General features: G+C 35.4%; 1 protein-coding gene across 1 annotated transcript in view; it reads left to right on the top strand.

Moving 5' to 3' along the window:
- LOC109050552 (mediator of RNA polymerase II transcription subunit 12-like) overlaps positions 1-11,553 on the top strand; it is a 47,188-nt gene extending 35,635 nt beyond the window's left edge. The window contains 14 exon segments of the mRNA XM_042738647.1: positions 1,583-1,692; positions 1,768-1,903; positions 3,247-3,373; positions 3,376-3,395; positions 3,480-3,839; positions 4,603-4,741; positions 4,901-5,094; positions 6,249-6,326; positions 6,401-6,633; positions 6,774-6,924; positions 7,810-7,845; positions 8,573-8,731; positions 9,283-9,365; positions 11,120-11,553. Coding sequence (XP_042594581.1) covers positions 1,583-1,692; positions 1,768-1,903; positions 3,247-3,373; positions 3,376-3,395; positions 3,480-3,839; positions 4,603-4,741; positions 4,901-5,094; positions 6,249-6,326; positions 6,401-6,633; positions 6,774-6,924; positions 7,810-7,845; positions 8,573-8,731; positions 9,283-9,365; positions 11,120-11,156 — 1,863 coding nt within the window. The 3' untranslated portion in view covers positions 11,157-11,553.
- The last annotated feature ends 5,216 nt before the right edge of the window (positions 11,554-16,769 follow it).

Below are 16,769 nucleotides of genomic sequence, written 5' to 3'. Positions count from 1 at the left end.
TGTTTTTTCGATTCCTGCATTTGCATTTTAATGTGATTTTAAAAATGATTTAAGTGCAGGAACGGAAAGAACTTGTACGATTTAAGTGCAGGAACGGAAAGAACTTGTGCCCTATTTGCATGCAGCTCACACGTCTGAAGCATTAGCACAAGCACAGAGAACAGTATGCAGAAAACTACGTCAGTATATTATGTCAGTATATCATCATAAACACAGCCGTTTTTGTCTTAAGTGAACGTAAACAGATGAGCAAGAAAATGCACGTGTACAGTATTTTTAGATTTGTGTGCGTTCGGTGTTAAAGAGACAGCAGCTCCCTGTTAATGATGTTAATCAAAGAACAAAACAGAATCATTCACTGATCTTTTAATGTGATTTTAAAAATGATTTAAGTGCAGGAACGGAAAGAACTTTTGTTTGCGCTTTTGACTGAGTATCTTTAATAACTTAAATGAATCTAGATTTTTATGGTTCAGTTGTATTTAGTGGTCGACCGATATTGTTTTTTGACAGCCGATATCTTGGAAAGCAGGATGGCTGATATCAAGCAGATATAATTTATAATTTATTTTAATTGATATTTCAGAAAGTTGAAATCATTTGAAAATGGATAAAAAAAAGTAAAATAAACATATACTTTAGATGACAAAGTATTTTCCACAAATAAATAAATATTTAATACAAATATAATTAAAAAGGAAGTAAACTGTAACCAACAGGGCACTCAGTATTCTGGGAAGTTTGTGTGCATTGGGAATCCTATTTTTTTCAAATAAAGCCAAGGTAACATGAATAAAATGACATGAATATGACAGTGGGCAAATGCATAAAGCACAGCATAATGTTTAAAGCATTCAGTTTGCATCAAAAGTCATGCAGCGAACACGCGATCATGCAGGTCACATGCACACTTCCCAAGATCTCACAACCAGATTCGACTGAGTTTGCAAGGTTTGTGAAATTAAATTTTCATTAGCCATTCAAAGATTTGTTAAAAATGATGTAAATGCGTATTATGTTGACGGCAAACGAAAAAGTATTATAATGTGTTCCTTTCTATTACTAATCATATAAAAGCAATCATTATAATACTTTTCCGTATACATTTTAATTCCTTTGTTTAACCGTTCTATCGAATTATTAGACAGACCTCTATCCGTATGACAGAACTGTTAACGATGACAAAAAACTGCCGCTCTCAGCGCCATCAAAATAAAAGTCCCACCTCGAACGCATATTGATGCCGATATTTGAAAAATGCCAGATATCGGCCGATATTTATATAAGTCTAGTTGATTTTGCTGTGGTATTTTGTTAAAAGCGTTCCTCTTGTAAGTGTTCTGTAGGCTGCTGGTTTTTGCTCATGTTATTCAGCTGCAACAGAATAAATATTTGACATCTAAATGTTAGATTTTTTTTATTTTTTTATATATATTGGATTTTTTTTTTTTTTTCTTATTGGAATTGAAACTAGAAATTGCTAAGAATCGGAATCAATAAAATTCAAATGATACCCAACCCTTCCAAGATGTGGTTAAACTGCTCTGAGCTCATTTGTTATTTGGTGTCACATGGTCTGTAGGTGGGCGGGATGTTTGATACGGTGCAGCGAAGCACACAGCAGACGACGGAGTGGGCGGTGCTTCTGCTGGACATCATCAGCAGTGGCACGGTGGACATGCAGTCTAACAAGTGAGATCTGACACAGTCTCTGAACAACCTTTGCCATACTGTCTAATTTGAATGATGTTTGTTGTTTTCCATTAGTGAGCTGTTCACTACGGTGTTAGACATGCTGAGCGTGTTGATTAACGGCACTCTGGCGGCGGACATGTCCAGCATCTCTCAGGGCAGCATGGAGGAGAATAAGAGAGCCTACATGAACCTGGTCAAGAAGCTCAGGGTGAGACTGAGCAATACTGACACTGCTTAGAAAGCCAGAATAGGCTTTACTTCGTCAAGCCAATAAGGAGCGCAGAGAATTTGAGCGCTATTATATTAAAGTGCAAAGCTTATTTCTGGTGTGCTATAAATAATTAAAGAACATGAAGATGTGAAATATTATTTCCAATCATGTCTATAAAACAGCATATTGAATAGTCATGTAATGTTATTTACCTCAGAAAAAGACAACAGTGTAACTTAAGTTAATGAGTTGGAGCCCACTTCAACTTTTGTTTTTATTGCTGTTTTTAATGTTAAATACATGTGAAGTATTTTTTATTTTTTTTGTGGAGTAGTTGGTGGAAATGTTACATATACTGTATCACACAATATTCTACTTTATAGTTCAACTATTATGGGGGTTAATCTTGTATTGCTTTGACTATCCTCAAAGTACTATGATTTTAATCTCATAATGCTATGACTGTAGTCTTAAAAAGTTATAACTTTATTCTTAAAGTACTACAACTTTAATCCCATAATGCTGTGACTTTATTCTTAAAATATTTTGAAATTATTCTTAAAATGTTACAACTTTAATTTCACAATGCTATGACTTTATTCTCAAAATATTCCGATGTCATTCTCAAAATATTATGACTTTTTTCTCAAAATATTACATTATTCTCAAAATGAAACGTCTGTTTTCTTAAAATATCACTACTTTTTTTGCTATGACTTTCTTAAAGTATTAAGGCCTTAATCTCAAAATGTTACAAATTTAACCTTTTAATCTTAGAATTTTTTTAATTTTTTTATGTGGCACTAAAAAGCTGTTATCTTATACAGCATATTTTTGCTATTTTTTTATTTGTTTTTTTTTAATTTTTTTATGTGGCACTAATAATCTGTTTTTTTTTTAAGAATAGGTTATTTTTTTTTGTTATTTTTTTTATATGTTGATAATGATAAGTATTTTTTATTGTGTAGATAATAATATTATCAGAATGATTTCTGAAGATCATGTGACACTGAAGATTGGAGAAATGATGCTGAAAATATAACAGCGCTTTATGTTTATGATATTTTAAGTTAGCTATTACGTTTTTTATATTTTCAGTTATAATTTTAGTTATTTTTGATTTGTTTTTATTTAAATAAATGCATTCTTGTAGAGCATAAGAGACTTCTTTCAAAAGCATCTTACTGACCCCAAATCTTTTACATGGCAGTGTACCTAAAACTGCACAGAACCCCTCAGAACTTACAGCAACTGTAATAAGCAACATTTTATCATCATGGCAGTGATTTTGCACAGGCGAGTGGCACTCACTATTCTTCTGGAAATGCTTTGCCCTGCAGAAAGAGCTCGGTGACCGTCAGTCCGAGAGCTTGGAGAAAGTGCGGCAGTTGCTGCCTCTGCCCAAGCAGACGCGTGATGTCATCACCTGTGAGCCCCAGGGGTCCCTCATTGACACAAAGGGCAACAAATTGCTGGATTCGAAAAAGAGGTACGTAGCACATTATAGGTGTGGCAGCGCTGCTCAGCTTCTGGACATTCCACTTACCTTTGCGCTGTGTGTTCTCACACACAGGGTCTTCAGGTGTCCACTAAGCAGAAGATTTCTCCTTGGGACGTGTTCGAGGGCCTGAAGCACTCGGCTCCGCTGTCCTGGGGCTGGTTTGGGACCGTGCGAGTCGACCGCAAAGTCACGAAGTATGAGGAGCAGCAGCGGCTCCTGCTTTACCACACTCACATAAAGCCCAAACAGCGCAGTTACTACCTGGCGCCCCTCAACCTGCCCCAAGAGGAGGAGGAGCCACCCACACCCGTGCCTCCTGAGCCGGACAAGAAGGTGGATCCAGGGAAGCTGGAGAAGAGCGTCTCTAACGTCGCACCTGACACCGCAAAGAAGAAAAAGAAAAAGAAACAGACATCTGCAAATAAACAAGAGGTACATATGAGAAAAATATGAATGTTTTTATTAGATCCTTTAGAAATATTTTTCTTCTTTACTCTTTCCCTGTTAGTATTCAAAAAAAAAGTTCCCAGCCACGGCAGCATTTTTGATCATTTTCACAAAATGTTCATGTGCCTTAGAGTGTTTTATTGTATAAATATCTGAACATGCACTTGTCAAAAGAGAGAACAGAGCATCTGCTTTTAAACAAACTAAAAAAATGATTCTAGCTTCATGCATTCTTTTTGTTTTTTGTTTTTTTTTATCAGCCCTGTGGGCAAGTTTTATTAAAAACTTAAATGATTTATTTTTAAAAGACTAAGTCTGGATCAGATTCAAAGCGCTGATTAAAAAGTCGATCGCTTCCCTCAAAACCCCCAAAGCTTCACAGTCATACACCACTTCCCCGAGTCAACATTTTACTCTGTAACATTAGCGAGATCTGATATATATGCTGTTTAATGTTTGATGATCATGTTATTTCACACATGCATTTGCTTAAATATCCAATTGCTTGTTCCTTCTTTCCTCACCCATGTTTTTGACTCTGTCTTGTCCTAATACCCATACTTGAGGCCTTTGCACTTGAACACTTATGACATATTTCCTGATATTAGGTCAAGGGGAATATTCTTTCAGAAAATGTGAAATAGCGCCTCCTGCTGTGTAACAGTGAAAACACAAAAAGCTGGAATGCAGAATGCAAAAGAGTTAAAAAGTCATAAAATTAAGTTTTCTACAATTTCCTGTGGTTTAGGAGTACAAGCAGCACAACCCAGTCTTGCAGTACACGCCGGGCATGGCTCCTGATCTCATGAACATGAGCCAGTCAAACATGCCTTTCCGGATGGGATACCAGACTGCAATGTATACCCAAAACCAGCCTCTGCCAGCAGGTCAGTGCGTGCCCTTTAACCTCTTCTACTGTTTAACCTCACAAAGCAGTTGTTTCAGTAAGTTAAGCATCATGATATGCATGTAGGACATCACATATATAAATATTTTTTACTTGTATTTTATGCTTTTTTTTTTTTCTTCTTCGTATTTCCCCCTAGGAGGCCCCGGTTTAGAGCCCCCTTTCCGTCCCAGGGGTCCTATGGGCAAAATTCCTCCACGTCCCCCCTACAGCATGGCTAACATGCAGGGTCCTGGCATGGTCAACATGATGGGAATGGACAAGCAGTTCCAGATGGGCTACAAGCCGCCTCAGAGCGTGCATCAGGGGCAGATGCTCCGTCATCAGCTACAGGTCAGACTGGTGAGTCTGGTTTTACTGATCAAGACCCCAGACCAAAAACACACATGGTTTCCTTGTATGCTGTCTGATTAGTTCATCTGCTTTGCCATTTTATTACATGTCGTGTAATAAGTGCTGCTTGCTAAGGCAAACATGTCCTGCAGGGGCCCCACACATTTTTAGGACTCTTGTGTATTTTCTGTGGTTTTCCTCTCCACTGGGGATCCCTTCCATCCAAATAGTGTAAAACTGCAGACTTGGCATTAAGTATTATTATGGCTTGACTTGATTGCATGTAAATGGTTTAAAATGTGGATATGGCAGTCCAAAAAAAAAAAAAAAAAAATTGAGTTGCAACCTTTGTTTCTCACAATTCAAGAGTTTTTTTTTCTCAGAATTACATGATCCTCAATTGTGAGAAATTTGGAATTGCAAGATAGAAATTGACTTTTTTTCTTGCGATCGTAATATCGTGACTTTTTTACTCACAATTTTGACTGTTTGACTGAATTTTGATTTTTACTGTTTGACTGATTTTTTTTATTTATGTGTTTTTATTAAATTACTTATTTTCTTAAACTATTTTTCTTAACTTATAAAATAAGTTTATCTTTATAGCATTTTTTTTTCTGCATTTTTTGTGTGGTATTTTTTCGCGTTTGCAGTTATACAGTAGGAATTATGGAATAAATGATTTTTTCACAAGATTGACCTTTTTTCAGAAAGAGTCTGATTCTAAGGAAAAGACTAGTTTCTTAAATTCTTTTATTCCGATTCTAAGGAAAAAGACTAATTTCTTACAATTTCTTAAAAGTTTTTATTTCACAATTCTGACTTTTTTTATGAATTTCTCATGTTTGTGTGTTTATATCACACATTTTTGAAAAAAAAAATAAGTTAATTGTGAGATAAAATCGCAGCTACATTTAAAAAAAAAAATAATTTATTCAATGGCAGAAACAAGCTTCCATTTATGGGTCGCACTTAAAGTTTGAAAAGCACTGATGTAGACCATCATGGAGATCATGGGCAAGCACCATCTGTGTTTTTTGTTTCGTCTCGTCTCCTAGTGGTTTGTGAATGTTTAATTCAAAAAGGTTGGATGATCATTTTCAGGAAATGGAAGGCATTCATGTTTTTTTTAATGCTCTGTTTCGCTTCTCTAGAATCATAATCATTTACTTGGACAGCAGATTAGACAAGTGGCACCTAATCAGCAGTATCCCTCAATGCAGCCGACACAGGCAAGTATAGGCAGATTTGATTTGTTCAGCATTCACTGAAACCCGGAGATAACAGCCCATGTTTCTGTCTTCAGAATATTTCCCAGGGCTACACCACGTACGGCTCACACATGGGGATGCAGCCGCACCCCTCTCAGCCCGGAGGAATAGTTTCTGCCTCGTACGTTAACCAGGGCTTCCAGGGAGGACATCCTGGCACAAACCCAGCCATGGTGGACTCTCTTAGGCAAATGCAGCAGAGGCCTAGTGGTTACGTCCATCAGCAGGCTCCTGCAGCTTTCGCACACTCAATGCAGAACACGCAAAGGTCAGTCACAGACAAAACTGCATGGATGAGTCCTGGTCCTAGCACCTCGCCTAAAATAATCTGATTTGCTAAATGTAGTGTTCATTTGTACTTTGAAGGAGTGTAAAACAAATCAGCTCAACTTTCACCATGTGTTTCAGGTTCCCCCATCAGTCCATGCAGCAGACGCCTATGATGCAAGGCCTGGGTCACTTGGGAGCACAGGGCATGCACCCCAACATGAGGACCAATCAGATGATGGAGCAGCAGCAGCAGCAACAACAGCAGCAAGCCCAGCAGCAGCAGCAGCAGATGATCAGACAGCATTCAGCTCTCAGAGTACGTACACACACCCCCCAATGCATTGTGGTAGGGCTGGATGATTAATCGAAAAGAAATCGAAACCAAAGCAAATTTTCCATTAGTTAAAACATTTATTTACAAGAGATACAATTTTATTTTCTACTTGTCGCATGACAATATTTAAAATGTATTTTGTTTGCAATAGATAATGGTTACTTCTACTTTTATTTTTAATATATATAGTATATATATATATTATTGTTATATATATATATATTATATATATATATTTTTTTTTTTTTTTTTTTTTTTTTTTTACACTTTTTGCTTTTTTTTTTTTTTTTTTTTGCAATATTTTGTTTGCAAAAATTTTTTTTTTTTTTTTTTTTTTAGGAAACTTGCTTTTTTACAAAAAAACTGAAATTTGACTTTTTTTTCATAAGACGTCTTCATTTCCAGCAAGCTTTGATTATAATTGATTTGTAATATTCAACAAATAACTATAAATACTTTGTTCCCCTTCAATTATTTAAAAATCACAAAGATAAGAAACACACCCTTTCATTAGAAAAAAAAATCCCACCCTTAATAGTTGAGTATATTTACAGTACAAACCTTTTAACTAAGAGGTTCAAAAAAAAGTTAACAAAAAATTGTTCAGTAATTGAGGTAAAGTGTACAATAAAACGAGTTTTGATTTTAGGTAATATCGCCCAGCACTATTACATATATGGACTGCAGCTACCTGCACTATTTCACTTCATCCAGACTGAATTTTCACCTAAGCAATGTTAATTGTATTTGTCGTGTTATGTATTTACGCCACGAGACAGGGCCCACAAGCAGCATGCAGCAGCTCAGCAAAAGCAAACAAACAGCCAAGCCCAGCAGCAGCAGCAGCAGATGATCAGACAGCATTCAGCTCTCAGAGTACGTACACACACCCCCCAATGCATTGTGGTAGGGCTGGATGATTAATCGAAAAGAAATCGAAACCAAAGCAATTTTCCATTAGTTAAAACATTTATTTACAAGAGATACAATTTATTTTCTACTTGTCGCATGACAATATTTAAAATGTATTTTGTTTGCAATAGATAATGGTTACTTCTACTTTTATTTATTGTTATATATATATATTTTTTATATTTTTATTTTTTTTTTTTTTTAACACTTTTTGCATTGCAATTTGAATAACTGCGCAATATTTTGTTCTTGTAAGTGATGCTTAGTTACATTTTTTTTTTAGGAAACTTGCTTTTTACAATAAAACTGAAATGTGACTTTTTTTTTCATAAGACGTCTTCATTTCCAGCAAGCTTTGATTATAATTGATTTGTAATATTCAACAAATAACCATAAATACTTGTTTCCCCTTCAATTATTTAAAAATCACAAAGATAAGCAACACACCCTTTCATTAGAAAAAAAAATCCCACCCTTAATAGTTGAGTATATTTACAGTACAAACCTTTTAACTAAGAGGTTCAAAAAAAAGTTAACAAAAAATTGTTCAGTAATTGAGGTAAAGTGTACAATAAACTGAGTTTTGATTTTAGGTAATATCGCCCAGCCCTACATTATGGGATACTGCACATTTCACTTCATTTCAGTGATTCACCTGTAATGTTATTGTATTTGTGTGTTTGTATTACAGCAGCAGGTGCAGCAGCAGCAGCAGGTTCAGCAACAGCAGCAGCAGCAGCAGCAGCAGCAGGTTCAACAGCAGCAGGTTCAGCAGCAGCAGGTTCAGCAGCAGCAGCAGCAGGTGGCAGCAGCCCAGCCTCCCGCTCAGGCCCTGGGGATGCAGCCCATGGTGAGACTACATACTTTTAAAATGCACCATGTACTTAAACACAAATAAATGGGGAAAATGGGTAGATGGTAGGGCTGTGACAATTAATCAATGCATCGTGAATCGAGTAATTGTTCTGCATCAAATCTGAGATTATCTGATTGCATGGCGATTCTCGCTTGAATCGATTCTGAGCTTAGTTTTTAACAGAAGATGGCACTGCGTGCTTCAGAAACAGCTGTACTGTGCTTGCGTCCTGTTTTTATTTTTTGAACTGTATGAATGATTATTTATGCTCGAGTGGTGCATGCGTAAAGAATTGTTTCTGAAGCACGCAGTGCCATCTGCTGTTAGAAACTAAGCTCAGAATCGATTCAAGAGAGAATCGGCATGCATTTTGAAAATCTCTGAATTGATGCAGAATCATTTCTCGATTCACGATGCATTGATTTATTGTCACAGCCGTAGCAGATAGACATTATAAAACAGTTCTAGAAGCTGTTAGTTCTGTGGATTATTGCTTTTACTTATTTACGGATATTCTGAATATTTTCTTCTGTATTCTGTCTCAGTTCCCTCGGCAAGGCATGCAGCAGACCCAGCAGCAGCAGCAGACCGCAGCACTGGTCAGACAGCTCCAGCAGCAGCTCTCAAGTATGCTTCAGCATCTACATTACTCCGTTTCAAACCTCCAAAAGTTTTCAAATGCTCATGGCAGGAGATTAGACAATATCAGCATGAATCCTAATTTCTTGCAGGGCTGTCCCCTAATAGTCAACTAAATGTTAGTCAAATTTGGCTTATCATTCGTTAGTGAGATATGTTATTAGCAACTTAACACAGCCGCTCACTCTAACATTAACCTAGATAAGTGTGTGCTATTAGGAACAAAGTGTTTGAGTGAAAGCTATCAGCATGCGACCGCACTGGCATTGTTTTCTGGTGGAGTCAACTTGAAATATGCTGTCATTTTTGCTCATGCAGATAAGAGTAATATATCACTTGAAAGTGTCTGCTTTTATATGTACGCACTCACAATATCCACAAAACGTTTGGTAAAGTAAACAAACAGGATGCACTTTCTGCCATCTCGGTCAACAAGCCTAGCAGCAACAACAGCAAAATAAAACTCAACTGGAGCGTGTCACAAAAATGAATGAAACTCAGTGTATAGGTTACTTGCGTCACAGACATGAGAAATGTATATAGAAAGCTGAAATGTCTACTTTTAAACAAAGCAGTTCAAATCGAAAACTAATTATGTAATCCATATGAAAGGTGCATTTCTCGCTAGATGAAATCAAAGTCAGCATCATCAGCTTCATCTTTGCAGCCGACACACTGACTCAGACAACACTAGTTTATTAATAAATAATTAAAATATCTCCTTGCTATTTTTTCAGACACATTCAGTCATTACATTTGCATACGTGTGTGCGTGAGTGCAAAAATGGCTATATTTTAAAGCCTCCTTAAGTATATATAGGGCCCTATGATAAATAAAATATCTCCTTGCTATTTTTTCAGTATATATATATATAATATATTATATATATATATATACACATTTCACTTTAGTGGTTACATTTATTAATAAAAAGCTATAATAAACTGTTTTAATAGCAATTTATTCTATGCAATGTTTTATTTTACAATTTGTTTTTCGTAGTAATCAAATGAAGACATAAAAAAATTATTAAATTCTTCTTGTTTTTTATTTGTAATTAAACGATTATTGTTTTTTTCCAGTTTTTGACAAACAAAGTGCTGTTAAAATTATGAGATTTATTCCTTAAAAAAAAAAAAATTTAATACCCATTTTAGTAGTAGTAGTATTAAGAAATATTCTGTTGTTCAGAAGTTATATATTTCTGTCACAATTTCTTCAAATTAAACTTAACTTTTATTATGACGAGTTGCTGAGGAGACCTTTAAGTTTCTGTGAGTATATGATATAAAATGAAACTATCAAATGCTTATGAAGCGACTCTCAGAGCAGCTCTGCAGACAACGTATGTTTATATATTATGTCAGTGTTTTGTCTTAATTAGCTCCGAGACATGCAGAACATGCAGGATTCATATTAAAATAGTTTTTTGGTGTTTAATGTTCTCATTCCAATTCAATTTATTCATTCAAAAATGGTCAAATTCTGACATTTCGCATTATACAGAAAAATTGTGCAATTCCAGTCATAATGTTTTCTGCGTTGTGGAAATCACAGGGCCCTAGGTATTCAAATTAATATAAACATGCAACTAGTAGTCGTTAAAGCCACCAGTCGGGTCGACTAGAAAAACCCTAGTATGTTTAAATTCATTTTTTTCTTTGTTTATTTGTTTAGTTTTTTAAAGTTGAGTAGTAAGTGTGTATTTTTCTTTTTTTTTATTGAGTTTTTCTTTTTTTTTTTACTCAACCTGGACAGAACACCAACTCGTATTTCTGAGAGCGTCTGAATGCATTTCAGCAGTGATGAAGAGTAGTTTTGTCCACGTTAGAGGATTCTCTGCTACACAGAGCTTTCTGAGAGAAGAACAGAATCTGAAGTAGAGTCAAACGTTGTTTTCAGACATGTATTTCTGAAAGGCATAGAGGAGGTGAACCATGGAAGAGTTTATGATGTAAAAAGAAGTACAGGAGATTATAAGAATATTGCAACCTTGTTTATTTTATTTCAATTTGTACATTTTTCAGTTTTCGTGTATTTCTCATTAAAGCAAATCATGTCAGTTTGTTGTGCATCGTATAGCGCGTGACCTTAAATCACTGTCTGCTTCGATTTCTGTGCAACCCCAGCACCGTCATATTTTATTACTGCATTAAATCATGGTAAAGTTCAAGAATTCATTTCATTGACTGGTGTTTTTGGGAGTCTTTGGTTTCACCGTTCTCTTCTCCAGACGGCTAGGTGTTGGAGAAGCGAGGATACACCTGTGTGGGGTTAATCGAGGGCCTTCAGAGAGCGTCTGCTAACTCACTGTCGCACATCTTAACGACTTTATCGTCATAATAGTCACAGTCCGAAACAAGAACCGCTTGTCTGAGAAGAAAGCATCTCAAACCTCTTCATCTCAAGACTCTTGGACATCATCTTTCCCTCCAGCGTCCAGTGAGAGTGAACTTATATAAAGTCTGATAGACAGAACGTGTAATTGTCCTCCTTCATCCACTTCACCTGTCAGAGAGGATTGAGAAATGATCTGAAATGCCACTTTGAAGAACTTCAGAAGAGTTTGATTAGGTCTTGTGTGTCGACTCTAGTAACAGACCAGTGCTGCTCCTCTTAATAACTTCAGGGTTAGTCTTTTAAAATCTACTAAGGTTTTGTTTCCAAACATTCACTCCACTTTAGTCAACCTGTGGATGTATTCTAGATCAGGACTTTACTATCTTTCAGATGCAACGGACCGCCAAATATAATCATCCCCCATCATAAAACTCAAAAGGCAGCTATCTATACAGTTAAAAGTATAAAGACCCTCAACGTTTTAAATTTAAAATGTTATGCTACATATTATACCAATGTTAAATATTATTTGGAATATATTTAGTTTCTGATTATCTTTTTTTAACTCACTTCAGTACCGCAATGTTAGATGTTAGTTCACTTATTTTAATTTATTTGTTTTAAGGACAAGGTCAAGTTTATTTATTTAGCCCTTTAAAACGGCATAAATGCTGACCAAAGTGCTGCACAACATACCAAACAAAACATCCTCGTACAATACAGTTTAACCACTAATAATAAAATATCAAAAGAAACCAAAACAAAAATAATAAAATTAAGACGGGAACATCATGCAATATAAAACAATAATATTTAAGACTAAAACTTAATAATTTAATAATTAATATTAAATTACACACATGCCTGAGAAAAAAAAAAGTATGTTTTAGGAGAATATTTAAATGTAGAAAGAGTAAGGGAAAGTCTAATAGACAAAGGTAGGGAATTCCAGAGCTTAGGACCAAGAACTGAGAAAGCTCTGTCACCTTTGGATTTAAGTCAAGATTTTGGAACATTTAATATCATCTGGGTGGAAGATCTGAGCGTTCTCACTGGAAAATATGAGTGGAGAAGGTCTGAAATATATGAAGGGGCAAGACCATGAAGTGATTTAAATACAAATACTAAAACCTTAAAATCAACTCTGAATCGAACAGGTAGCCAATGAAGTGATGACAACACAGGTGTAATATGTTTTCTCTTTTTTTGTCCGCTAAAAAACAAGCCGCAGCATTCTGTACCAGTTGTAATCGACTGATTTATTCCAGCATATAGAGCGTTACAGTAGTCTAGCCTGGTTGAAATAAACGCATGAATAACGGTCTCCAAATCACTAAAGCTCAGAATATTTTTCAGCTTGCGAAGTCCCCTAAGCTGCAGAAAACTGGCTCTAACTACAAAGTTGATTTGTTTATGAGTTTTTTATTAAGTTTTAAGGTTAAGTTGAAGATTTTTAATTTTATATTTTTGTTTTTTTGATGAATGTTATCTTGAAGGGGGCCTAGGTTATTTAAATGGTGTGAAGGGCCAAACAACATAACATCAGTCTTCTTCTGATTTAACTGAAGGAAATTATTGTCCATCCAAGCCTTAATGTCCTCTAAACAACCTAGAAGAGAGGAAACTGAATCAGTACCTGATTTTAACAGAAAATAGAGCTGAGTGTCATTGGCATAAATGTGATATGAAACTTTATGGGACTCAAAAATGAAACGAAGAGGGAGTAAGTATAAGGAAAATAAGATTGGACCCAGAATTGAGCCCTGGGGCACCCCACAAGTGACGGGAACTGAGTTTGATGAAAATTCTTCAATTTCCACCAAAAAATTCCTGTTTGCGAGATATGATGCAAACCAATCTAGTGCACCATCACAAATGCCAACTTCAAGGTCCAATCTCTTTAACAAGATACGATGATCCACAGTATCAAAAGCCGCATTTAAGTCCAATTATAGAAGAATATAGAAGAGTCTGCAGATAGTAAGAGGTCATTTACTACCCTCAAAAGTGCAGATTCAGTACTGTTTAGCTCTGAAGCCAGACTGAAAAGGATCCAGAATGTTGTTAGAGATTAAGTAGGGGGAAATTTGATTTTGTACACACTTTTCCAGAACTTTGTGCAAAAATGGAAGTTTCGAAATGGGCCTATAGTTATTAAAATCAGAAGGATCGAGATTAGCTTTTTTTGAGTAAAGGATGGACCACAGCCTGTTTAAGGCAAAATGGTACAGTACCCATTTGTAAAGAGCTATTAATAATAGAAAGTAGACTTGGCAACACAGAGGACAGAACATCCTTTAGTAACTTTGTGGGAATGGCATCAAAAGAGCAAGTGGTTGGATTCATGTTAGAGATGATGCTCAACAGCTCAGAGTGTAAAATAGTCTGAAAATTAGAAAAAGCAGAGGGGCAAATATTTGCATATTGATGATTCTGAGTTAAATTATGCTCCTGTAGCTCAAGTGGTAGAGCATTGCGTTATGAAGTGCAAGGTTGGGGGTTCGATTCCCCGGGAACACGTTAGGTAAAAATTGATAGCCTGAATGCACTGTAAGTCGCTTTGGATAAAAGCATCTGCTAAATGCATAAATTTAAAATTTAAATTTAAATTACTAGAACTCTGTGCCCTAATTTCAGTAACTTTCTTTATAAAGAAGTTGCAAAACTTCTCACTTAAGTCTAGTCTAGGTTCTGCACCGGCCGGTCTAGAAGGGTTTAATACTGAATTTAATGTAGAAAACAGTATCTTTGGGCAATGGGAATATTTTGAGATTATGTTAGAGAGGTATTTTGCCCTTTCCAAGGAAACTGCTTCTTGGAAGTAGGACAAGTTACTCTGTAAGATTTGATATGAGATTTGTAATTTGTCCTTCTTCCGTTTTCTTTCTGCTCTTCTACAGTTTTTCCTTAAAATTATGTCGCTATTAAACCATGGTTGATTATTTGATTTTAGCTTTTTGGTTTTATAAGGGGCAATTACTTTTAGCATTTCTGAACATGAAGAATTGAAACAATTTACTAGCTCTTCAACATTCTGATTCTGTAATGATATCACATCACTATGAGCTGGAAGAGCCAAAAAAGCATCCATACATTGCAAAGCAGTGGAAGGGTTAATAGACCTTGAACGGTAGGTATTAGGCTGGTTTACATGACTAGGACAGGAAATCACACGGTCAAACAAAACTGGCCAGTGATCAGACAACCCAGCATCTCTTACAGATATATTACTGATATCAAGGCCTAATGATAAAACTAGATCAAGGGTGTGACCCAGTTTGTGTGTTGGTCCTGACATGTGTTGTGTGAGGTTAAAAGAGTCTAAGAGATGAACGGAATCTCTTACAAGAGGTTTCGAGGGACAACAAAGATGTATATTAAATCACCAAGAATCAACAACTTGTCAGTACTTGAAACCACATTGGATAGAAAATCTGAAAACTCCCTTAAAAAGTCATTGTTAACTTTTGGTGGTCTATAAATCAAAAAAGAATGTTTTAATAAAATTTTTGTTTTCTTGTATACTTCAGTGACGTGACATTCAGCCAAGTATGGTGACCCATACTCAGAATTAGTGCTCTGCATTTAACCCATCCGAAGTGCACACACACAGAGCAGTGAACACACACACACACACTGTGAACACACACCCGGAGCAGTGGGCAGCCATTTTATGCTGTGGCGCCCGGGGAGTCTTATTTAATAATCTAAATAAGTCTTCAGTCTTATTTAATAATCTAAAAATGTAATAATCTGATTGTTTCTTAATCATTTATTTTAATCAGCTTTTTGTAGTTTACTTATATTTTAGTCTATGTTATATAGGCTTATTATATATTTGAATCTATTTTTTTTATTTTATTTTTATTTACCTTGTATAATTTATTTTGTTTTTCACTTTTTAGTTTGCTTGTATTTTATTATTTCTTAATCATTTATTTTAATCAAAACTTGTATATTTCGCCAAATTTTTTTTATCTAATTTTGTTTACTAAAACTAATTATTTAAATCTATTATTAATTAAATAATTTTAAAACGTATTTTTATTTTTTATTATTAAACCTTATACTTTTTTGTTTCACAGACAAGGCTTAAGACTAGTCCCAGATTAAAACACGTCTGAGCTGTTTCCAAAAAAAAAAAAAAAAAATTATAATATATCAGTGTGATTGTTTTGTTTCAAGATGCACACCAGTAATGTTTTTTTTTTTTTAATTTTTTTTTTTTAAATGTTTTTTTTATAAAAAAAAAAAAAAAAAAAAAACATTTAATTGAATTAGCCTTTGTAGAGGAAGCCTTTGCTGTGGAGAACCGTCCAGAAGTCTTCAGTGCTCTTGTTGTCCAGATGTAGTCTGTGTATAAACTACAGCATCTCTGGAAACATGCTGGAAGCGCTCTGATACCTCGCCGCAGAAGCTCAGAGGCTCTTGACCAGCTTCAGACCATGTTCATCTGTACCTGCAGAGTATATACACACTACTCACTGTAACATCAGTATATGTGACCCTGCACCACGAAACCAGTCATAAGAGCCGAGCCTTGATTCATACATAATAATAAGCTTCCCATTCTGAATAAACAAGCTTTCCATTGACGTATGGTTTTGTGAGGATCAGACAACACTTGGCTGAGATGCAACTATTTGAAAATCTTGAATCTGAGGGTGCAAAAAAATCTAAATATTGAGAAAATCACCTTTAAAGTTGTCCAAATGAATTCTAAGCAATGCATATTACTAATCAAAAATTAAGTTTTGATATATTTACAGTAGGGAATTTACAAAATATCTTTAAGGAACATGATCTTTACTTAATATCCTAACGATTTTTGGCATAAAAGAAAAATCTATAATTTTGACCCATACAGTGTATTTTTGTCTATTGCTACAAATATACCCCAGAGACTTAAAACTGCTTTTGTGCTCCAGGGTCACAAATAACTTTCTTTTAGTCATGCAGTACATAAATTTATGGATCACACCTGTGGCAAATCCCTTTAAGAGTTTGTATCTGTGCAGTGACAGCTGAGCGCACGTGACCGATGTGAGGAGA

Source organism: Cyprinus carpio, chromosome B14 (genome assembly GCF_018340385.1).
Source record: "Cyprinus carpio isolate SPL01 chromosome B14, ASM1834038v1, whole genome shotgun sequence".
NCBI lineage: Eukaryota > Metazoa > Chordata > Actinopteri > Cypriniformes > Cyprinidae > Cyprinus > Cyprinus carpio.
Note: the sequence above shows the minus strand (reverse complement) of the source record. Positions and strands in the feature narration are given on the sequence as shown.